This window comes from Humulus lupulus, chromosome 4, assembly GCF_963169125.1.
Source record: "Humulus lupulus chromosome 4, drHumLupu1.1, whole genome shotgun sequence".
In the NCBI taxonomy this organism is placed as follows: Eukaryota; Viridiplantae; Streptophyta; class Magnoliopsida; order Rosales; family Cannabaceae; genus Humulus; species Humulus lupulus.
The window spans coordinates 249,338,964-249,364,136 of NC_084796.1; the positions used below are offsets into that span (position 1 = coordinate 249,338,964).

Genomic DNA, 25,173 nt, shown 5'->3' on the forward strand with positions numbered 1-25,173 from the left:
TTTGTATCTGTTCTATTACTGCTTATTTCAATTTTCTATTTAATTTGTAAATCTTGTTTACAAAATTGTAATATATTGTTACAAATTTGTATATTTTGGTTACAAAAAAAATGTATTATTACAAATTTGTAAACTTTGTTTAGAAAACAAAATATGTATTCACGATTATGTCCTTCCTTATTTTTGTAATTTCTTCCGGATTGCATATTGTTAGTATTTTTTTTAAATCTTAGGTATTTTTGTAAACTTCCACAAAAAAAAAATAATAATAATAAGCACATGTGCAACAGCTTGTTTGAATCTTGTTTTTTGTACTATAAATTATTCATAATTTTTTTAAAATTTACAAGATATTTTAAATGACTACAATGTATTATGTTATATAAAAAATTATAATAATAACTATTAGGTGTTGAAAATAACCATATAAAACATAAACTGATTACATTGATGCAGCCAAAAAAAGTGACTGCACACCCTATACTTTTTAATAAATTTATAAAAATTCTATAAAAATGACATTAAATTCAGCAAGGCCTTAGAAAACTAGTTGATGGCAATAAATAAGCCAGAATAACTATATATATATATATATAGGTGTAATTTTAATGGTTATTACTCATGTGTATGGTTACTTTAATATTAACCATTAAATTAAAATTAATGGTCTATATTTATAATTGTTAATTAATATTTCTAAAAATAAATTTTGACTTTTTCAAATTTTTGGAATGGTTACCGGATGAAAAACATGTATTTATTATGAAAATATAATATTGTAAACTTTTCATTTTTCAGATGCATGTCAATTTTTAAATATAATTAGTATTTCTAAATATATTATTTATTGGTGACTTGCTATACCGAGTCACTATATTATCACATCATCATAATTATTAGTACATATTTATGGGTAGTAACCATTGAAAAGCTTTATATAAATATATATATATATATATTTCATTCTTTGTAATGTGCAAATAATTTATACAAACATTCTCAAATAATGTTAATTAAATCATCATAAATAAGATGGATATTGTTTTAGGAACATCGAGCAAAATTTGATGCAATGATTACCAAATGAGTTTTTAAAACTTAATGGTGTTCTTAGCTCACAGCAGAATCTCAACTCTTTTTCTTCAAAAAAAAAAAAAATTATGTCAAATTTTTACATTATATCATTCAACAATTTTTCTATATTTTCTTTACTTCATTTTAATATTATATCTTTAAATAATTTTATTAATTAAAATAAAAAAATAATAAACTATTAATTAATTTGGAGAAAGAAAAAGGAAAAAGTGTATAAAAACATTGCAAAAAAATATTTAAAGATGCTTTAAACTTTGTTGTGTTTATACCTTTTTGGACCTGTATTTTTTCCTATTATCTGTTTGGACCCTGTATTTTGACAAATTACTTTTTGGACCTTATGTTTTGTGAAATGGTTAAAATAGAACTCTAAACCTAATTTTGGTCAATGTTTTCTCAACTAAAATTACAAATAATTTACCAAACTAACAATTCAGAACAAAAAAAAAATCATTCTGCTTAAAAACTGTGTTGTTATATTCAATTTTTTATTTATCAAAATTGAGTTTATGGTTCTATTTTAACTATTTTACAAAACATAGGGTCCAAAAAGTAATTTTTCAAAACACATGGTCTAAACAGATAATAAGACAAAACACGTGGTCCAAAAATGTATAAACCCAACTTTGTTCTTTATGTAGAGCAATGGTGGTGTAAAATGAAGAATGGGTTTAAAACATCTGTTGGAAGTATTTTTAGTCCTTGATTCTTTAAATTTTGAAGAAAATGTTATTTTAAAGCTTCTGATGGGATGCTCTTAGCTTAGTTATAACTCATAATTTAATTTATTCAATAATATTTTTTATAGTTATCTATTATATAACTTCAAGCAATCCATTGGTCGTTGAGCCCTTAAAAAATATTTAATCTTGGGATAAGATGTAAAAATTATAATTTAGTTTTAATTTATTTGTTATTTATATTATAGTATCTTAAAATTATTAATATTTTTTCGTTCAAATAGTGTCAAAAGGATATTGAAAAATATTTCTAAAATTTTATATAATAAACTTTGTTAGATGCTTTTTCTCTCTCTTTTTTAATAATTTAAAAAAAAAATTATAAAATGACACTAAATTGAATTCTTGTTTTTTTTCCTAAAAAAAATCTCTCATTTTTTTTTGTTTGAATCTAAACAATAAAAGGCAAAGCTCTCGATTTCTCCATCAAGGAAAGAAAAAGAATAAAAATAACTTTGTAATTAATTTTTGGATTCAAATTACTTGAATTATAAAATTTATATTTTTATTTGATGAAGTTGATTCTTATTAGCATCATTTAAAATAAACTAGACTACCCATATACTGATTAATTCACTATCAAAGATTTTCCTTTTTCTTTTGGCTCTTTTTTTTCTTTTCTAATAAAAAAGAAAAAAATGATTCAGCACACGAAATGATAAATTGAACATGTAATTGTTAGTACGCATCTATGGACAGTAACTATTGAAAAGTATTCCATATATATATAAAACAAATATAAAACACCAAAATCTACAAGTAAAGAAACTATAAGAAGCTTACTTGTAATACTACAGAAATCACCACCAGAGGAACCCAATGGAAGATTTACTTGTTTGGAATGAAGAGAAGAAAAGTATTAGTGCTTGTGAAATTTAAAAGGAATGAATCAATGAATTTAATAGTTGCGTATGTTTTATTCAACTTTGTTCTTTGTGGTAAACTAAAGAAGGGTCAAGATTGAATCACAAGCTAGTCAATGAGGTCACCCACATTTGCACTAAAGATACCCTTAACTTTTACAACTTGTGGGAATAAACATATAAGAATTGCTAAGGGGTATTAGTGGTGCCCTAGTGCAATCGAATATCGGGTCTCCACATTTTAATTTAATAATTATTATGGGATATCATTAGTCAACTATAAAGTGTCACCTCATGTGGTGTTTGACAACTTAAAGTGTCAAATAGGAACACTCTAAACTTTTATACTAGACATATATAAATATATTTATGAGAGTCGATATTAAATTACACTAATTATCATACATCGCATCATTTGTATTATTGTATATGACATTGGCCACTATTACCTACAATTTTTGGATGCCAATTTGTATCATATATCATATATATAATAGGCAAATACCAAACTTTATAATTAGGGATATTGGTGGCATAAATACATAAATTTATTTAATTGTTGTACATAAATACCTAACTTTTAATATTTGTAGCATAAATAGTATTTTTTTTAATATTTATGCTACAAAAATTAAAAGTTAAGTATTTAAATGCAACAATTATATAAACTTATGTATTTATGCCGTCATCAGCTAGCAATATATTTATTACACCCATTAGTCTACCCTATTTTTTTTTAATAAAATGTACATTTTAATTATATTTATTTATGGTGAGGGAACCACTTTTGCATAGGGAATGTTATCTGCCATATATTAGTTATGTTATGTGTAATATAAATATATATGTATATATATATACTGTAAGAATAGACTGTATTCTTATTCAAAAAAGTACAATTATGATGAATGAACATATCCAACCTAAAAAGTATAAAAAATTGATAAGAGATTTTTTCATAAATATGGCTTTTTAGCCATTAATATATATGGTAATTAAACTTTTTTTTGTTTGTATGGATAAATTTAATTAAAAAAAATATGGCATAATAATAATTTTTTACAAAAATATGGCATAATAATGATTTTTTTACAAAAATATGGGAAAAAATTCATATAAAAGGGAATACAAGTTTTAAAAAGCCATAAAATAATACTTGTAAAAAAAAAGCCATATTTTGAAAACTTTATTAAAAAACCCATATAAAATGTTTTCACAATTAATATATGTTATATGTAATATTATTTGGCTTTGATTTGGTTTATGCTACAATTTCAAATTAATTATATGTGTTGCTTTAATATGTTTTGTGTACCGCGTGGTGTAAATGTGAAGAAATTGTATTATTTTTTTTATAATTTTGGGGAAATTGAATTTTTTTTTTATTGGACTCTTTATCTAATACTTTGACCCTATTAAAAAATGGTATTTTTGTAAATTATTTGTCCAAGGCTAAAAACATGCCTGAAACTCTAAACCCAACCCCCCATCGATCTGAAACCTGAAACATGAAAAAATTCAAAATGCATTTCGAATGAGTTTCAATATTATCTCCCTCAAATTTGAACCCGACTACTCGAAACTCGATAAATCCAACATGTGTGCATCCCTAATTAGAGTATTTTTTCATATATTTAATTTAATATTTTCATTACTTATTAATTACTCATAACTTTGGGTAATTTGATTATCATCATATTAAAAAAATTATTACAAAATAAAGGCTAGAGTACCATTATATATAAATTTTATTATTTTAGAGCATCACACAAATATTATTCGTAATACAAGATTCAAACATATATCACGCTAAAATACAATATACAAATAAATATATTCCCAATAATATATATATATTTATATGAAAGCTTTATTAGGCCAATCTAGGAATGACATAATATTTTCCGAAATACTCAAAGAGGATATTAGGTCATTCTCTTGTTCGACGTAATAACCCTTCTTCTTAACTTATTCTTTGAAAGGTATGCATGCATACAAAATAACATAGAACAAGCAACATTCCCATCATGGAAGAGTTAATGTATGTATATATAGCTATATCACTCTTGGTCCACACACTTCAAGGTTCTGAATATATAATGTCTTCACGCGAGAAGGCAAACCAAAGAAAACCCTAAGCAAATCATGTCTTGTAGCTAGAACATTGATGGCTCGACAGAGATCTGTCTCACTCAGGCCAAAAAGCTCCCACAACTCAGTGCCAAGTCTAGCTTGTAGATCAGCTACATCTTCATTCATTTTCAAACAATTCACCAACCCATTAAGCTTTTGTTCAATGGCATCAATCTTGACTTCTATGGCGTCAATCTTGCTTTTTATGGCGCCAATTTGGTCTTCCATTGCTGTATTATTTTAAATATAAGTCAAAACAAGGTCGTGGTTGGCACAACTTTTCAAAAGTACTTTTATTTACTATTTAGGGGTTCGTGGGCACATCTTCCTAAAAGTGATTTGTTATCTATTTGGCTACGAAAGCTCTTTTGAGAATTGCGGTTGGGTTAATTAACAAAAAGTACTTATTGGTAAAATAAGTTAATCCCAAGAAAGCTCATAAGAGTTTTTTTTCAAAAGCAAAAGCTGATAGTCAAAGTGGAGCCAACCAACTCTTTAATCGTAGAAACTATTTTAGAAGATTTTCATTACTCATTGACATATATAAATATATAAAATAACTTATCACAAAAATAAACTATTTTTGAAAAATATGCTATCATTAACTTCTTAGAAAAACACATTTTCTCCAAAGCCAAAACTCAAAGCAAAATAGTTGCCAACCAGGGCTTATATATGCTTTGCTATGTAAATATTACAAAAAAAACATTGCAAGACAAAATACAAATAAGCTTTATACATGCATTATTTCCAAGGTATTATCAAATTATATAATGGCTTTATACTATTTAATACCCTTTAAGCTTTGTTAAATACCATATACGACCCTATATTCTTAAAATTTCTAAAATAGACATATGATTACTAAAATGTACCAGAAATAACCTTAAAATAAATATAAAAATCAAGAATAAATTAAAATTTTCAAATATAAACGCACAATATCATTTAATTATAATTCGATTAAAGAATAATTTAGAATTTTAATAAAAATCCTTATGAAAAAGTTTGTCTCGAATTAAGTCTAAGGCTATCTCCAGTTATTTTCGAGTCACAAAATTTGTTGTGGTATTTTCAAAAACACGGAGTTATATATGGTATTTAGCTAAAACTTAAGAGTATAAATGAGTATAATATATTTTTATACTACTCATACTGATTAACTCACTATCAAAGATTTTTCTTTCTTTAGTACACAAAATGCCAAATTGAACAAGTAATAATATAATATAATGTTAGCATAGAACAAGTATAGAACAACAAATCCAAAAGAAAAGAAAATTAAAATTGGGGGAGTTACTAAGGATCGAGCTTACTTGTAATATAGAAATCGTCTACTTGTTTTTTGGAAGAAAAATGGTGCTTATGAAATTTAAAAGGAATGAATGAATCAATTTAATGGTAGTGTATGTTGTTTTCTGCATTAGAGTTTATACTTTTTTGGACCCTGTATTTTGACAAATTATTTTTTGGACTATATGTTTTGTAAAATAGTTAAAATAGAACCATAAACTCTTGATAAATAAAAAATTGAATATAACAACACAGTTTTTAAGTAGAATGATTTTATTTTTATTCTGAATTATTAGTTTGGTAAATTATTTGTTATTTTAGTTGAGAAATCATTGACCAAAATCGGGTTTAGGGTTCTATTTTAACTATTTTACAAAACATAGGGTCCAAAAAGTAATTTATCAAAATACAGAGTCCAAACAGTTAATGAAACAAAATATAAGATTTAAAAAAATATAAACCCTCTGCTTTATTCTTTCTCCTAACATAAAGAAAAGGTTCAAGATTGAATCACAAGCTAGTTAATTGATACTTGCTCTCAAAATGCCATATAACTTTTACAAACTATAGTTATAAATATATGTGTATATGTCTATCTCTATGTAACCAAAAAAAAAACAAAGTAGAAGAGAATTGTATGCTTGTGGAATCTCTTTACTTCCACAAACACTTAATTTATGTTCGGTAGCACCCAAAGGGGATTGTGGAATTTGAAAATCGATTGATGATCTAACTCTATAAATGAAGACTTTTGTTCCCTTGTACGATAACTAATTTTATATCCACAAAACAATTAGCTCGAAAATACACCAAAGACTTGGAGGGTGTTTGTTTCCTTAACTAAAAAACAGTTTTCTGAAAACAAATAAGAGTGTTAGACATTGTTTTCAAAAAACAATTTTTAAAAACAAAGTTACAAAAAACTGAAAATTTTGAGAGCAACAAAATGTTGTTTTTAGTTGTTCTCATTTTTTTTTTTTGTCAATTTTGTTTCTCACATAACTTTTTTAATTATTATCTCACATCACTTATTCTCTCATTAATTTATCTCTCATCACTTTCTCTCTCATAACTTTTGATATCCTTATTTTCTCTCTCGCTAATATTTCTTTCATCACTTTTTCTCTCATATTTTTTCTTGCATTAATTTCTCTCTTCTCAATTTTTCTTCCTCAAAATTTCTCTCCTTATTTTTCATTACTTTTTCTTTCACATTACTTTATCTCAATATTTATTACAAACTTTAAAAAAAAAATTGCTATTGTAAATATATTTATTAATTTTTTATTTAAGATTTTTTGTAAATATATTTATTAATTTTTCATTTAAGATTTTTAAAAAAAAAATAAAACTAAAAAATTATTTTTAGAAAACATTAACCAAACACCTGTTGTTTTTTTAAAACTACAAAAACTGTTTTCTGTTCTCATTTCTGAAAACACAATTTTGAAAACAAAAAACAGAAAACAATGTCAAACATGCCCTTGATAATTCTAGAGAGTTTTTTCATAAACTTTAGAATCTTTTAGTGCTTAGAGATAGGGGAAATAAAAGGGTGTTTGACACATTAACTAAAAAACTGTTTTTTGTTTATAAAAGCTAAAAATTATTTTTTGAAAACAAGTTGAGGTGTTTGCCGTTGTTTTCATAAAACAATTTTTAAAAACAAAGTTACAAAAAACAGAAAATTTTGAAAACAACAAAAAGTTGTTTTATGTTGTTCTAAAAAAAAATTTGTCTATCTTTTTTTTCTCACATCATTTATTTATTTATTATTATCCAACATCATTTATTGTCACATAATTTTCTCTCATTAGTTTCTCTCACATTACTTTCTCTCTCATCACGTAATATATCCTCATTTTCTCTCTCATCATTTTTTCTCTCTCGTCATTTCCTCTCTCATCACTTTCTCTCTACTCATTACTCTCTCTTTACTTTCTTTCTCATCACATTCTCTCTCATTTTTTCTTGGATCAATTTCTATTTCTTTAAATTTTCTCTCCTTACTTTCTCACTTCTTATTTTTCATCATTTTTTTTCAAATTATTTTATCTCATTATCTATTACAAATTTTTAAAATATTTTTCTCTTTGTTAATATTTTATTTAAGATTTAAAAAAAATAAAACTAAAAAATTATTTTTAGAAAACATTAACCAAACACATCTTGTTTTTTGAAAACTACAAAAACAGTTTTCTATTCTCATTTCTGATAACACGACTTTGAAAACAAAAAATAGAAAACAATGCCAAACAGGCCCTAAGCTTTTGGACAAAACTCCAGAACTTTGTTCAAATTAGTGACCCCACTACTCTACACTTAAAGTGGTGTAAGTGTGTGAGTTTATTTTCCCTATTTTTCTCTATTGTCCATATTGTATTATTATTGCTTTGAGTTTGTATTTCTTCATTTCTTCTATTTTCACTCTTTTTATTTGTATTTTAAACATAGAGTTGTAATCTTTATTTTATCAATCATCCAGTTCAATGTGTATCGATTGCATATAGTTATATCTTGTATTTATATCATCCATTAACTATATATTTGATGCCCACGAACGCAGTGAGTGAGTAGTGCAACTATGCTCGAGCAAAATTCTAACTTAGCTACAGAGAGATGAGCGCAATCGCAATGAAAATGAAATGAGCGCTGCACTGTGATAAAACTTGCTTAAATTTAAAATTCCGACTCTCCCAACAGACATAAGAATGGTTGTAATTTTTTTTATGTCATTAAATGTTTCGATGCAAAATCAGTTAAGTCTTCTTGTATTTAAAAATACATCTAGAAGATTTATACTAATTTGTTGACGGAAATTAGATACAAAGTTCCATTTTATACTAATTTTTTCAATACATAATAACTATCATGCATGACAGAAGATCCAACCAAGATCCAAATCTATATTACCCTAAAATACAATGTGCAAATAATTATACTCTCATTAATATTTATAATATATATAAGTCTTATTAGCCTAATCAAAGAATAGTTCAATATCCTCCAAGATATTACTACGAGTCTATAAACTTATTCTTTTGTTCGACATAATAATTCTCTACATCATAAAGTAACGTTCGTAAAAAGACTCGGATTGTAGAAGTGCAAATAAATAACATTCTACATTTATAAAGTTGATCACAAGCGACCATAAAAAAGAGCTTTCCAATAAGGCACTCTAAGGTCATATCGTTATTGGTGTAATTTAGCAATGAGTCTCACATACTTTAATTTAAATTTATTCAAATTAAAATATATAAAACCCGATATATATTTGCACCAATAGCGATATTATATGGTGTTAGGCGCCCTAGGATGCTCTTTAACATTTCTAAAAAAAATAGAATAAACCTTAATTGATTCTTTGAAAAGCATGCATACAAAAAGGACATGGAACAAACAATCCATCCATTTGACAAGTTAGGCATAAATCCAAGGCCTCACAAAATGTTTTTATGCTTAAGACATTATAAAATGTTGAGTCAACTTATGTATAGCTATATCGTTCTTGGTCCATAAGTAGCAAGGTTCTCAACATACGATTTCTTCATCGGAGCAGGCAAACCAAAGAAAACCCTCAACAAATCATGCCTTGTGGCTAGAATGTTGATGGCTCGATAGGCATCCACATCACTCAAGTTCTTTATTTTGTACATCTCAGTGCCAAGCCTAGCTTGTAGATCAGCTACATCTTCATTAGTTTTCAAGCAATTCACCAACCCATTAATCTTCTGCTCCAAGGCCTCAATCTTCACTGCCATGGCGTCAATCTTGTGCTCCATTGCTGTAAACATCAATAAAAAAATCAAAATAAAAAAACTATGTAATGTATTGTAAACTGTTAGAGAAAATATCCATCGGGAGTATATTCAACAATTTATAAGAGCATGAGTTACTCCACTCAACACCAATTGGTTTTAAAGTAGAACTTCATGCTTCTTACCATGCACCTCATTCTACTTCTAGACCACAACACGATCCAAATCCAAAACCGAGTCAAAAAGGCAAAAATAGACATCATCTTGAGGTGGGATGTTAGAGAAAATATCTCCCATGGAAAGTGTGTGTGGATATATTCAACAATTTATAAGAGCATGTGTTACTACACTCATCACCAATTAATTTTGAGATGGAACCTCATACTTCTTGCCATGCACATCATTTTACTTCTAGACCATAACACGATCCAAATCCAAAACCGAGTCAAAAAGGCAAAAATAGTCACTCATCACCAATTAATTTTGAGATGAAATCATATGCTTCTTACCATGCACCTCATTTTACTTTTAGACCACTTTCCACATTTTATGGTTATATTCAACAATTTATAAAAGCATAGGTTACTTCACTCATCATCAACTGGTCACCCCATACTTTTTACCATGCACCTTATTTTACTTTTAGACTACTTTCTGCATTCTAACATAAACTATTACAACCAAATTAGCAACACAAAATCCTAGATCAGAAAATATATTCTACTTACTATAATCCATTTAATACATAAATAATGCATTGTACTTAATTATTACAGATTATGGTTTTGTAGTGGTGAAATTTACCTAGTACCACTCTCCAGATCCCATCATTAAACCTTTTTTTGTTCCATGGCTTTGTTTGTGATTAACATGGATTTTACTGAGAAAATTTTTAATCCTTCCTTTTCTTTTTGTCTTTTTTCTTTAAATTTTTTTTTATAAAATGACACTAAATTGATCGAACTCTTGTTTTTGCTAAAAATACCTCTCATTTTTCTCTGGATCTAATCAAGAAAAAATGAAACCATTTGGAGTTTTTTTTTTCTTCCTAAATCTCAGAGTTTCAAACAATAATAATTAGAAAAAAATGAACATGTTGATTCAAATGACAATTATATATATATAGAACAAATATAAAAACATAAAAATACATAAGAAAAGTGGGAGAGTTCATATAAGGAGCTTACTTGTAATATTATACAGAAATCAACAGGTAGAGAAAACCCAGTATTGGAAGATCTACTTGTTATTTTGGAAAGAAAATAGTGCTTTTGAAATTAAAAAAACAATGAATCAATATAAGGGTACCTTTTCTTTTACAATATTCTTTATTCAGATAACATAAAGAAGGGTCAATATTGTAAATTACCCCCACTTCCACTCAAGATTGGATCTTCTAGCTTTTACAAACTCTAGTGGGAATGCAAGCACGTGCTGCGTGCGTGGAAGATACAAGGCAGGCACTCATAAATATATATGTATATTATATTATATAACACAAGTCTCAGACCAATTTTATTTTTCCAAATTTAACACATAAAATAATTTTTCTTTTTTTAAATTTGGAGACCCTTTAGGGTGGAGGTCTAAACGTGATCTAGCCTGACTATATTCAGACACGACTCTCGTATTAATGAATAGAATGATAGCATAAAAAAAGTACACTTGAAAAATATAACTGAGTCTTTCGGCAAAATGATTTATTTTTTGAAGTCATTTTTCATTTTGATTTGGTTTTGATATTTTTTTACAAAATAGCTTCCGACACTCCAGATAGAGAGTCAAAAATTTTCAGCTAGGCTAATTTATAATGCTTGACATGTATACATTACCTATATATTTTATATTTTAAAATTATTAATAACATCAGTTTGTCAAACATTAAGATTAGAGATTACAAGAAGAGAGTAACAAAAAGAATATATTTAGTTTGTCTCATACTTTATTTATGTTTCATTGTAATTTTTTTAATTTAAAATTTGTAAGTTTGTGAAATTGTCAGTCGAAATTTTTAGACAGCTAATCAAAATTTTAGACCGATATCATTTTGCAAAAAATTATCGAAGTTAGGTCAACGTACAAAATAATTCCAAAATATAAGTGATTTTCACCATTTACTCATATTTATAATTCATTGTTTTTGTGTTTATAGTTCGTTTTTTATGTTATTTGGAGAGATAGCTCTCATCATGAGCAATTTAGAAGAAAAACATGTGAAATTGGGACCAAAATGTCTGTTATTCAATTGAGTGAATGGTTTCCTTAATCTTTATTTCTTCTCAATGTTTTTTCTTTTACCTTATCTATGAATATGAATCTTAATAGGTTCTAAGCTTCTTTACAGACAAAGGACATAACCATATCAAGATTCTTTCAATATGCCTTGATTTAATTACATATTTTCTTCTTCAATTGCATGTTGGATTTCTTCAAATCAAACATAATATTTGTATTTCATTCAAGATATGAGAAGTGCAAATTAGTTAAATTCTTAGATGGGAGGACCATAAAAAATTTCATAGGGCGGAAATATATATATTTTTTAGGAAAAAAACGTGAATTATCAAAGAAAATAAACTGTTACAGGTGAACATAACAAACGAGGATAAGAATCAGTCTAAAGACGCTAACATAAGATACTAGTAACAGAAGTAGCAAGTGCATGAGAGAGTGGAAATATTTATGAGGCTTTGTGCAATAGGATTGAGTTTTTTAATTTTGACATTGGTGAAGGGGATTTTGAACTTGGGACCATTAGGCTATGCTTATCACCACGCGTGATTGAGTTCTTAAACTTGATGATTTCTAATGAGAGAGAAATATCAAAGAGATGTAGAGAATTTACTATTATATTTAATTGTTATATCTTGAAAAAAATTAATAAATACATTAGTGAACTAGTTGTCAATATTAATATAAATTTAAATATTATAAAATATTATTATTAAAATAATATTTAATACAATAATAATTTTTTTTATAATTATATTAATATAAATTTAAATATTATTATTATTATGAAATATATAATACATAATCCTAATTTTTATAAAATTACAACACAATAAATATTTAGTAATTATATTAGTATAAATTTAAATATTATAAATATCATAGTTATAATAATATTTAATACAAGACTACATATTTAATAATTATATTATTATAAATTTAAATATTATAAAATATCATTATTATTATAATAATGTATATACATAATCTTAATTTTTTTTTAAATTATCATTTATATTTAAAAAACACATGTTACTTTTTTATTACTTAATTTATTTCATATTTTAAATTTCTATTTTATATTGGTTTAAATCGGATTTAAGGGTCTATTTGAACTATTTTAGAAAATATAAAATCCAAAAAGTAATTTGTCAAAACACAGGGTCCAAACAGTTAATAAGGCAAAACACATGTCTAAAAAGGCATAAACCCAAAAAATTACTTTAATTAATATTTTTTTATGTATAAATATTTAAATTATATTTTATTTATATGTAAATCTTAAAATAAAAGGAGTATAAGTTAATAAAAAAAAATATATTTTATATTAATTTTTAATAAAAATGAGAATGTTTTAATCAAATTTTGGGGTGCAATGTCAAAAAAGCCCTTCAACATATGATCATATGATAACGAAAATCAAGTTTAATTTCTCTCCCAAACTCCCGCGTTTTTCACATCGCACCCGCCCCATTTACATCCCTACTAATTATACTCAGACACGATCTTTGAATGGAATGATAGCATAAAAAAAGTACACTTGAAAAATATAATAGGGTCTCCCGGCAAAATAATTTATTTTTTAAATTCATTTTTCACTTTGATTTGGTTTTGCTATTTTTTTACAAAATGGTCTCCGACACTCCAAATAGAGGGTCAAAAAATTTCAAAAAGGTAGTCGAAAAATTCAGATCTAGTCGAAATTTTTAGACAGCTGGTCGAAATTTTAGATAGAGGTCATTTTGCAAAAAATTATTGAAATTAGGTAAGAGTACAAAATAATTCCAAAATATAAGTTATTTTCACCATTTACTCATATTTATAATTCATTGTTTTTGTGTTTATAGTTCATTTTTTTATGTTATTTGGAGAGATAGCTCTCATCATGAGCAATTTAGAAGATAAACATGTGAAATTGGGACCAAAATGTCCGTTATTCAATTGAGTGAATGGTTTCCTTAATCTTTATTTCTTCTCAATGTTTTTTCTTTTACCTTATCTATGAATATGAATCTTAATAGGTTCTAAGCTTCTTTACAGACAAAGGACATAACCATATTAAGATTCTTTCAATATGCCTTAATTTAATTACATATTTTCTTCTTCAATTGCATGTTGGATTTCTTCAAATCAAACATAATATTTGTATTTCATTCAAGATATGAGAAGTGCAAATTAGTTAAATTCTTAGATGGGAGGACCATAAAAAATGTCGTAGGGCGGAAATATATATATTTTTTAAGAAAAGGATGGGAATTATCAAAGAAAATCAATTGTTACAGGTGAACATAACAAACGAGAACAAGAATCAGTCTAAAGACGCTCACCTAAGATACTAGTAACAGAAGTAGCAAGTGCATATGAGGATAAAAATATTTATGACAACACATAATTGAGTTCTTAAACTTGAAAAAGAAAAAAAAAATTAGAAAAAAAAAGAGTATAAATTAATAACAAAAAAATATATATTTTATATTCATTTTTTTTTTTTTATAAAAATAGGGTGTTGCAAATGTCCAAAAAGCCCTTCAACATTGTTAACGAAAATCAAGTTTAATTTCTCTCCCAAACTCCCGCGTTTTTCAGATCAACGAGTGGAGAGTCGACCGCATCCATTTTAGGCGGCAAAATCCCCAAAAATGGAAGATGAACAGTGGGAAGCTCTAGACGTAGACGACTCCGAAGTTCCCTTTCTCAGACCTTGCAAGCGCCAAAGGGGATGTTTGGCACCTTAACTAAAAAACTGTTTTTTGTTTTTAAAAGCTAAAAACTGTTTTTTGAAAACAAGTGTGGGTGTTTGGCATTGTTTTCAGAAAACAATTTTTAAAAACAAAGTTACAAAAAACAGAAAATTTTGAGAACAAGGAAAAGTTGTTTTCTGTTGTTCTCAAATTTTCTCACTTCTTATTTTTCATCATTTTTTCTTTTAAATTATTTTATCTCATTATTTATTGCAAACTTTTAAAATATTTTTCTATTTGTAAATATATTTGTTAATTTTTTATTTAAGATTTTAAAAAAATAAAACTAAAAAAATGTTTTTAGAAAATATTAACCAAACACCTCTTGTTTTTTAAAATCTACAAAAACAGTTTTCTGTTCTCATTTCTGAGAACACAATTTTGAAAACAAAAAACAGAAAACAATAACAAACAAGCCCAAAGCCTCTCTGTTCTCTCTCACCCCAACCCCTCTTCTTCTCCGGCGCCGCTCCTCATTCCTGGCCCCGCCGGAGCCGTACAATCCGCCATGCAACGGAAAGCTCGAGGGGACGGTTTGTTCTACGGTGCCGCACGCGATGAGGGTCCTATCCCCACTCAGGAGTATATTAAGATGGTTCTTGAAAATGGCGATGTTCGTGATGACGATGATTTCAGGGCTAATCCATGGCTTTCTGGTGTGCGAACTTTGTTTCTCCAAATGTATTCGAATGTTTGTGGATTGGTGGATTATGGTTTTTTTTTTTTAATGTGTTTTGTTGGTTTGAATTAGTTATGGTGGATGATAATTGTACAATTCCTGGAACGCCTTTGAGTTCTATCAAGAATGGGTTTCATAATGACAGAGTAGCTCGGGTATTGTATTTGTGATTTCTTTATTTCTGAATTGTTTGTGTAATGCTGCAAATTGGAACCTTGAATTCTGTTTGGTTGCTGAGAAAATAGTGTTGAGTCTTCAAAGAGTTTTACTTTCTAAATGGGGTGAAATGATAAAACCTAGATAATAGTAATCTGCGCCGTTGCATTTGACGTAGTTTTTGTCTCTCTTTTCTTCAACTTAATCCACTAATTTCTCTGGATTGAATATATTAGGTTGTTGCTATAGTCAAGTCATGTACTCCAAATGGTCTTGGTGGTTTGATGGTAACTCTTAAGGTAAGGCTGTTGAACATAACTTTATATGAATTTATTGTTAAGTGTTCACTATACCATTTATGCCGACATGGCCGTGCCACTGAAGATTGGATTTCAGGATCCTACAGGTACAATAGGAGCTAGCATCCACCGCAAAGTTCTTTCGGAAGGAGAGTTTGGGAAGAACATATCCATTGGTACCGTTTTGATTCTCCAAAAGGTTTTGTTTCATTCTTTATTTTATTCTCATAATTAATGCTTCTTTGCATGAATCTTAATCACCTATGCCGTTGTCCCATTATAGCCTTGGCTTGGGCTGGGCTGACCCAGGCTCAACAAGGATATAAATACCCTTGGCTTCTCTGTCGGAAGCTCAATACAAAGGATAAAAATACAACAAGACTAAGAATTACCAAGGCCCAATGGGGCAGCCCAAGAACTATATCTCGCCCGACAAAATGGGGCTTTTGGTCTGGGCATTCCGAGTTACGAGGCAGATTCAGGGGGCAAAGCACTACAGCAATTTTCACTTTTAATGACTCTCTATAATGACTTACACCAATAATGTAAGTCATTAAAGGTATTCAAGGATATTTAAAGTCTAATGGTGTAAGTCATTAAAAGTTCTTATTAATGACTACCAAGGTAAGTCATTAAAAGTGGTGGGAGACGTTAATTTAAAAATATAAATATAAAATTATTTATTTATAAAATATCAAACATATAAGAGCATCTGACGTCTCCCTTGGGAAGACGTGCCAGACATCTAACGCTCCCCTGGGGAGACGTGCCACATGGGACGTCTCCCCAGGGGAGACGTTAGATGTCTGGCACGTCTTCCCAGGGGAGACGTTAAATGTTTGGCCTAATATATATATTCAGCATTTCTTTCTTCTTCCCCGAGCGCACGAACCAGAGGCGGAGAAGGGCAATTTTCTGGGCGATTTCAGAGCCATTTTTTGACGATTTTGGCCGATTTTAGGCTATAAAATCTCATTTAAGGTAAGTTTTTATTATTTATAAGTATTGTATAATATTTAGGATAATTTTCATGCTTATTGTCTCTAGTTATTAAGGAATTGATATTGAGATTTTAGGGTTTATGAGTTGCGGTTTTTGGTGATTTTTGGCTCAACAAAGTGGATTTAAAGCATATTTGAGGTAGGATTTCAAGATTAAACAATGTAATATAGTTAGAATGGTAGAAAAAATTATTTTTGTGCATTTTTTTATATGATTTGTGGGTTTTATTAGAAATATTAATTTAAAGTATGAAAAATAATTTTTATGTATATTTGAGATACTATATTGTTTAATTTTAAGATGATACCACATTATTTACTATTTTTAAATTTTTATTACTATTTAATCCAAAAATTATACATTTTTTAATTAATTTTTAATATTTGTTAAGTATATATATGTAAATATGTTTTGCTAAAATGTATTTAATAATTGTCTAAAATAAGAAAAATAATTTAATTTTAATTTTACATAAAAAATAGTAATTCGAGTTTATAATGTTTATAATTTTTTTTAATTTATATTATTATTTAATTAGAAAATTATATATATTTGTAATCTTTATTAAAATTTAAGTAGGTTATTTATATATAGTTATGTTATTTTATTGATTTAGTAATCTTTTATTAATTAATTAATTAAAATTTTTAAGTTGTGGTTTTAACTGAGATTTTTGTTTTAAATTTTCGATTTCAATCACACATTTGAGGTTTTTAAGTTTCTAAAATTTCAATAATAAATTATTGTTAATCTAATTATTTAATGAAGTTTGTTTATTAATATTTTATTTATTAATTAATTTAGTTTTGTAGGTTGTGAATTTAATAGCAAAGTGCGCTCTTTGCAAAGTGAAGTAAATTTGTTAGTAAGGACTATTAATTGCAAGTGGTACATACATTATCTTTTTTCTTGTTTTAGTATTATTAAACTTTTGTTAGAGGGGTTTAAATATCTTAAATATTCATCCATAATGAAGTAGGTTCTGAGATTAAAATTGTGTGTTTCGGTGATAATAGAAGGTTGAGAACTGTGTGTTTTAGTGAAGTAGGTTCTGGAAAATTTGTTTGTGTGCTGCGGAGCTATAAGGAAGAAACTTATTGTGTGTTATTTGAATTTTTTGACTTGTTGTTCACAGATGGTTAGATCACTATTATAAGGGAAATGCTGCTCGATTTTGTCTAGAATTATGTATTTTATTATTCTATTATTATATTTGTATTGTGTTGTGCTTATTCGATTTGATTTGATTAGATTGACAGATGGTTAAGTTAATAATATAGGGGAAATGCTGCCCAATTTTTCGTATGCTTATTTAGTATTTTTTTTTAGTTTAATTTTCATAGACATAGTTAACAATTTATTTATTATTAAAGTATATATAATTAAATAATAATTAACTAATATATTTTACTTTGTATTTTTTTTGAAGCTAAACACTACGCCATATACACCAGCACATATTAATGAACTGCGACAACACTGGGCGAACCATATGCTACCGATAATTCAAGGTCATCGTCCCACATATTATGTTTTTTTTTTTACATTTTATTTCTTACTATATGTCTAGCTAGCTAGAGTAATATTTGTTAATTTTGTATGTTTAACAACAAATATTACAATTTTGTATATTTAGCTAGCAAAAACATATTATATACACATTTTGGTTTTATTAATGAAAATTCACAATTTAAATTTGCATATAATTTAGATTTTTTAATTAATATATTTAATTCTATTTCAAAAAATATATATATTTAATTCTATTAATTAATATACTGAAAATAATTATTTAATTATTATTTTTTAAATTACAAAAACCAATGACGTCTCCCAGGGGGAGACGTTGGAAGTCTACAAAGTCTCCCCATGGGATACGTCATATGACCACTTTAGATGGCTCCTGCAACAACGCTCCCCTAGGGGGAGACATTAAATGTCTACAATGTCTCCCCCATATAGCCATTAAATGTCTATTTTGTTGTAGTGAAGTCAGCCAGTGTACTGGCGCCGCAGGTCTAAACCAACGGCGTGCAATCCTGAGGTGGCCTTTTCAGCAGGTGAAAAGTGGGGACAACCCCCACGCGTGAAGGGGCGGCTTCAGGGTCACGGATGCCTTTTCCTGCCAACCTGGAGGACTTGACCCGGGTTCGTTTACCGCAGGCCCGAACCATTTACCAGGCTCCGGGACCGTTGCGTACACCTTGACCATAACCCCAACCGGCTATACATCTCTCGGACGATTGTCCTGGATCATCTTTCCCAGACACTGTCCGGGTCTGGACCTACACTTGGACTGTTTCTCCCGGTCATTCCCCTGCTAAGCGGGCCTAGGCTGGGCCTAAATCCAAATGCCTAGACTGTGGGCCTAGACCACCGTCTCGGGCCCAGGCAGGAAATGGGGATAACACTTAAGTAGTCATATTTGTAGAACTTAAGTCCTTCTATAGTATTTTGTTTATCCAATCTGCAATTGACATGTGGCACCGTTAAAGCGTTAACACAGTCAGGAACCAACTGCGCATCAAAACACTAACAACAGAGATTTTTGCCACCAAAAATATTCTTCATTGGGTGCCAAACTTGAAATATAATAAAACTAATTACTATTAATATAAAATCTGAAATATAATATAATTATCTCATCATGTATAAACCTTCTTATTGATATAGAAAATAAATAAAGTAGATTGTAGAAATTTTAAAATATCTTATAATCTTAGGACTCAACTACTTATATTATATACTAGATACAAGTAACATGCAATATGCATGTTTATTTATTTTTATTTATAGAATTTATTAATTATTTTTAATGTCATATAAATTTTGAAATAAATATCTTATTTTAATTAAATAATTTTTTTATTTTTGTTTAAGTTTATATTTGTTATAATTTTTGAATTTGTGATTGACAACAAAAGATTATATATTATATGTTTAATATAAAATTAAATATTATACGTGGATTTTAAATTTAAGTTTCTAGTTAGTTTTTAAAAAAAAAATTAATTTGTTGCTAATTCACAGTAAATTGTATTATATGTTTAATATGATATTATTCTAATAAGTAAGTTTAAGTTTAATTAAATTTTATTTAAATTATAAAACATAAGATTTTATTATTTTTAAATAATTATCATTGTAAAATATTTTTAAAATATCATATTTTAATTTGTTTAATTATTTATTATTTTTAAATAATTAACATTTTAAAATATCTAAAAAATATCATATTTTAATTTGTTTAGTTATTTATTATTTTTAAATACTTATCATTGTAAAATATCTAAAAATATCATATTTTAATTTTTTTAATTATTTATTTTATTTAAGTTTAAGTGTTTACAAACTATTGTTAAATATAAGAATATTCTGTTAAAGTTAACATTAAAAAAATAAAAAACCGTTAAAATCAAGAATTTCTGTTATCTACACATTTATTATATAGAAGAGATATAGATAGATATAGATATGACCAAAATATCTTTATTTAAGGGTAAATATCATTTAGTAGTATTCCAAGTCGTCAATATTACAATGATAATGGAACACAACAACAACAACCCGATTTCCTGAAGTAGCTAACACAATAATTAAAATATATATTTATATATATAGATAGATTGGATTGGATTGGATTGGATTGGTTTGGTCGAGATGATCTTGACAATCCCAACTGCTAACAATTCAATCTCAACCGTTGGACTAGTTTGGATCCTCGGCACCCTAAATAACATAAACCTTAACTCATCATTCGATACAAAATGACACGGATCAAACATGGAAGAGCTAACATATATATATATATATAGCTATATGAATTTTGCTCCAGACACGCCAATGTTCTCAATATATAATTTCTTCATCTGAGAAGGCAAACCAAAGAAAACCCTCAACAAATCATGTCTTGTGGCTAAAATGGTTATGGCTTGAGTGATAGCCGAACTACTCAGATTATGTAATTTGTTCAACTCAGTGCCAAGTCTAGCTTGTAGATCAGCCACATCTTCATTCATTTTCACACAATTCACCAACCCATTAATTTTCTGTTCCAAGGCCTCAATCTTCACTGCCATGGCATCAATCTTGTGTTCCATTGCTGTAATATAGAACTTGATATATTTCAATAAAAATAAAAATAAAAACTATGTTTTGCTATGTAATCTATTACAAGAAGAGAAGATTTTCAAGACAAAAACAGAAAAATCAGAAATATATTGTACTTATTATAACACACAAATATTATATTGTACTCAGTTATTATATAGAAAATTTACATCACCAGACTGTTTTGGTTTTAAACTTTTTTTTTTCTAAGGTTTTGTTTGTAATTAAAATGGACTTTACCGGAGAAAAAAAATAGAAATAAAAATGGAGAAAAATATTTTCTTAAATTTTATTAAAATTCTAAAACTTATAAAGAAAGATTAATGATTCATATAAATTACTTAACAGTAAATGTCCCTATTAAATCCAACAAGTAACTAATAATTTTGTTATATACAGCAAAAAGTCGCTACCATCCCTTTTCGGAGGAATCATATAGTCTTATAATTTCATCGAACTCGAATCGATGCTCTAACACTGCTTCCTAAGAGCAGTGTGTCTACCGATTTCACCATAGCGGCTTGTTAACACTAAATTAGTAAATAGAACTCTTGATTTTTTTTCCAAAAAATATTCCCTCATTATTTGTCATTATTTATAAAATGACACTAAATTGAATTCTTGTTTTTTTTCCTAAAAAAAATCTCTCATTTTTTTTTGTTTGAATCCAAACAATAAAAGACAAAGCTCTCGATTTCTCCATCAAGGAAAGAAAAAGAATAAAAATAACTTTGTAATTAATTTTTGGATTCAAATTACTTGAATTATAAAATTTGTATTTTTATTTGATGAAGTTGGTTCTTATTAGCATCATTTAAAATAAACTAGACTACTGATTAATTCACTATCAAAGATTTTCCTTTTTCTTTTGCCTCTTCTTTTTCTTTTCTAATAAAAAAGAAGAAAACGATTCAGTACACGAAATGATAAATTGAGCATGTAATTGTTAGTATTCATCTATAGACAGTAACTATTGAAAAGTCTTCTATATATATATATATAGAATAAATATAAAACACCAAAATCAACAAGTAAAGAAACTATAAGGAGCTTACTTGTACAGAAATCACCACAAGAGGAACCCAATGGAAGATTTACTTGTTGTTTGGAATGAAGAGAAGAAAAGTAGTAGGGCTTGTGAAATTTAAAAGTAATGAATCAATGAATTTAATAGTTGCGTATGTTTTATTCAACTTTGTTCTTTGTGGTAACATAAAGAAGGGTCAAGATTGAATCACAAGCTAGTCAATGAGGTCACCCACATTTGCACTAAAGATGCCCTTAACTTTTACAACTTATGGGAATAACGATACGAGAATTGCTAAGGGCATTAGTGGTGTCCTGTTACAATCAAATATCGAGTCTCACACATTTTAATTTAATAATTATTATAGAATATCGCTAACTAACTATAAGGTGTCACATCATGTGGTGTTAGACAACTTAAGGTGCCAAAATAACTACACTCTAAACTTATAAACTAGACATACATGAATATATTTGTGAGAGTCGATATTAAATTATACTAATTATGATACATCGCATCATTTGTATTATTGTATATGACATTAGCCACTATTACTTGCAATTTTTGGATGCCAATTTGTATCATATATCATATATAATAGGCAAATACCAAACTTTATAATTAGGGATATTGGCGACATAAATACATAAGTTTATATAATTATTGTACTTAAATACCTAACTTTTAATATTTGTAGCATAAATAGTATTTTTTTTAATATTTATGTTACAAAAATTAAAAGTTAAGTATTTAAATACAACAATTATATAAACTTATGTATTTATGCCGTCATCAGCTAGCAATATATTTATTACACCCATTAGTCTACCCTATTTTATTTTAATAAAATGTACATTTTAATTATATTTATTTATGGTGAGGGAACCACTTTTGCATAGGGAATGTTATCTGCCATATATTAGTTATGTTATGTGTAATATAAATATCTATGTATATATATATATATATATACTGTAAGAATAGACTGTATTCTTATTCAAAAAAGTACAATTATGATGAATGAACATATCCAACCTAAAAAGTATAAGAAATTGATAAGAGATTTTTTCATAAATATGGCTTTTTAGCCATTAATATATATGGTAATTAAACTTTTTTTAGTTTGTATGGATAAATTTAATTAAAAAAATATGGCATAATAATAATTTTTTACAAAAATATGGCATAATAATGATTTTTTTACAAAAATATGGGAAAAAATTCCTATAAAAGGGAATACAAGTTTTAAAAAGCCATAAAATAATACTTGTATAAAAAAAAGCCATATTTTGAAAACTTTATTAAAAAATCCATATAAAATGTAATTTTCACAATTGATATATGTTATATGTAATATTATTTGGCTTTGATTTGGTTTATGCAACAATTTCAAATTAATTATATGTGTTGCTTTAATATGTTTTGTGTACCGTGTGGTGTAAATGTGAAGAAATTGTATTATTTTTTTTATAATTTTGGGGAAATTGAATTTTTTTTTTATTGGACTCTTTATCTAATACTTTGACCCTATTAAAAAATGGTATTTTTGTAAATTATTTGTCCAAGGCTAAAAACATGCCTGAAACTCTAAACCCAACCCCCCATCGATCTGAAACCTGAAACATGAAAAAATTCAAAATGCATTTCGAATGAGTTTCAATATTATCTCCCTCAAATTTGAACCCGACTACTCGAAACTCGATAAATCCAACATGTGTGCATCCCTAATTAGAGTATTTTTTCATATATTTAATTTAATATTTTCATTACTTATTAATTACTCATAACTTTGGGTAATTTGATTATCATCATATTAAAAAAATTATTACAAAATAAAGGCTAGAGTACCATTATATATAAATTTTATTATTTTAAAGCATCACACAAATATTATTCGTAATACAAGATTCAAACATACATCACGCTAAAATACAATAGACAAATAAACATATTCCCAATAATATATATATATGAAAGTTTTATTACGCTAATCTAGGAACGACGTAATATTTTCCGAAACACTCACAGAGGATATTAGGTCATTCTCTTGTTCGATGTAATAACCCTTCTATTTAACTTATTCTTTGAAAGGTATGCATGCATACAAAATGACATAGAACAAAGCAACATTCCCATCATGGAAGAGTTTATGTATGTATATATAGCTATATCACTCTTGGTCCACACACTGCAAGGTTCTGAATATATAATCTCTTCATGTGAGAAGGCAAACCAAAGAAAACCCTAAGCAAATCATGTCTTGTAGCTAGAACATTGATGGCTCGACAGAGATCTGTGCCACTCAGGCCAAAAAGTTCGCACAACTCAGAGCCAAGTCTAGCTTGTAGATCAGCTACATCTTCATTCATTTTCAAAGAATTCACCAACCCATTAAGCTTTTGTTCAATGGCATCAATCTTGACTTCTATGGCGTCAATCTTGCTTTTTATGGCGCCAATTTGGTCTTCCATTGCTGTATTATTTTAAATATAAGTCAAATCAAGGTCGTGGTTGGCACAACTTTTCAAAAGTACTTTTTATTTATTATTTAAGGGATCGTTGGCACATCTTCCTAAAAATGATTTGTTATCTATTTGGCTATGAAAGCTCTTTTGAGAATTACGGTTGGGTTAATTAACAAAAAGTACTTATTGGTAAAATAAGTTAATCCCAAGAAAGCTCATAAGAGTTTTTTTTCAAAAGCAAAAGCTGATAGTCAAAGTGGAGCCAACCAACTCTTTAATCGTAGAAACTATTTTAGAAGATTTTCATTACTCATTGACATATATAAATATATAAAATAACTTATCACAAAAATAAACTATTTTTGAAAAATATGCTATCATTAACTTCTTAGAAAAACACATTTTCCCCAAAGCCAAAACTCAAAGCAAAATAGTTGCCAACCAGGGCTTATATATGCTTTTCCTATGTAAATATTACAAAAAAAAAAATTGCAAGACAAAATCCAAATAAGCTTTAAACATGCATTATTTCCAAGGTATTATCAAATTATATAATGGGTTTATACTATTTAATACC

The 25,173-nt window shown here is 27.4% G+C and overlaps 1 protein-coding gene and 1 long non-coding RNA gene across 2 annotated transcripts; one reads left to right on the forward strand and one right to left on the reverse strand.

Moving 5' to 3' along the window:
• Nucleotides 1-15,281: 15,281 nt before the first annotated feature.
• LOC133829534 (uncharacterized) lies at nucleotides 15,282-16,318 on the forward strand. The gene is made up of 3 exons (XM_062259241.1): nucleotides 15,282-15,692; nucleotides 15,930-15,992; nucleotides 16,090-16,318. The coding sequence occupies exons 1-3, from the start codon at nucleotides 15,504-15,506 to the stop codon at nucleotides 16,225-16,227; spliced, it is 390 nt and encodes a 129-aa protein (XP_062115225.1). The 5' UTR covers nucleotides 15,282-15,503; the 3' UTR covers nucleotides 16,228-16,318.
• Nucleotides 16,319-20,463: 4,145 nt separating this feature from the next.
• Nucleotides 20,464-22,365, reverse strand: LOC133831666 (uncharacterized). The gene is made up of 2 exons (XR_009892543.1): nucleotides 22,160-22,365; nucleotides 20,464-21,096 (listed from the first exon to the last, which is right to left on the reverse strand). It is a non-coding gene; the product is annotated as an uncharacterized LOC133831666 (long non-coding RNA).
• Between the last annotated feature and the right edge of the window lie 2,808 nt (nucleotides 22,366-25,173).

What these genes read in the sequence shown, in the direction of transcription:
- LOC133829534 (XM_062259241.1), top strand. Translation starts at nt 15,504, where the DNA reads ATGGCTTTCTGGTGTGCGAACTTTGTTTCTCCAAATGTATTCGAATGT. An exon ending in ATAATGACAGAGTAGCTCGG is followed by an intron (nt 15,693 to 15,929) that starts GTATTGTATTTG and finishes TGAATATATTAG; the next exon opens with GTTGTTGCTATAGTCAAGTC. An exon ending in GTTTGATGGTAACTCTTAAG is followed by an intron (nt 15,993 to 16,089) that starts GTAAGGCTGTTG and finishes ATTGGATTTCAG; the next exon opens with GATCCTACAGGTACAATAGG.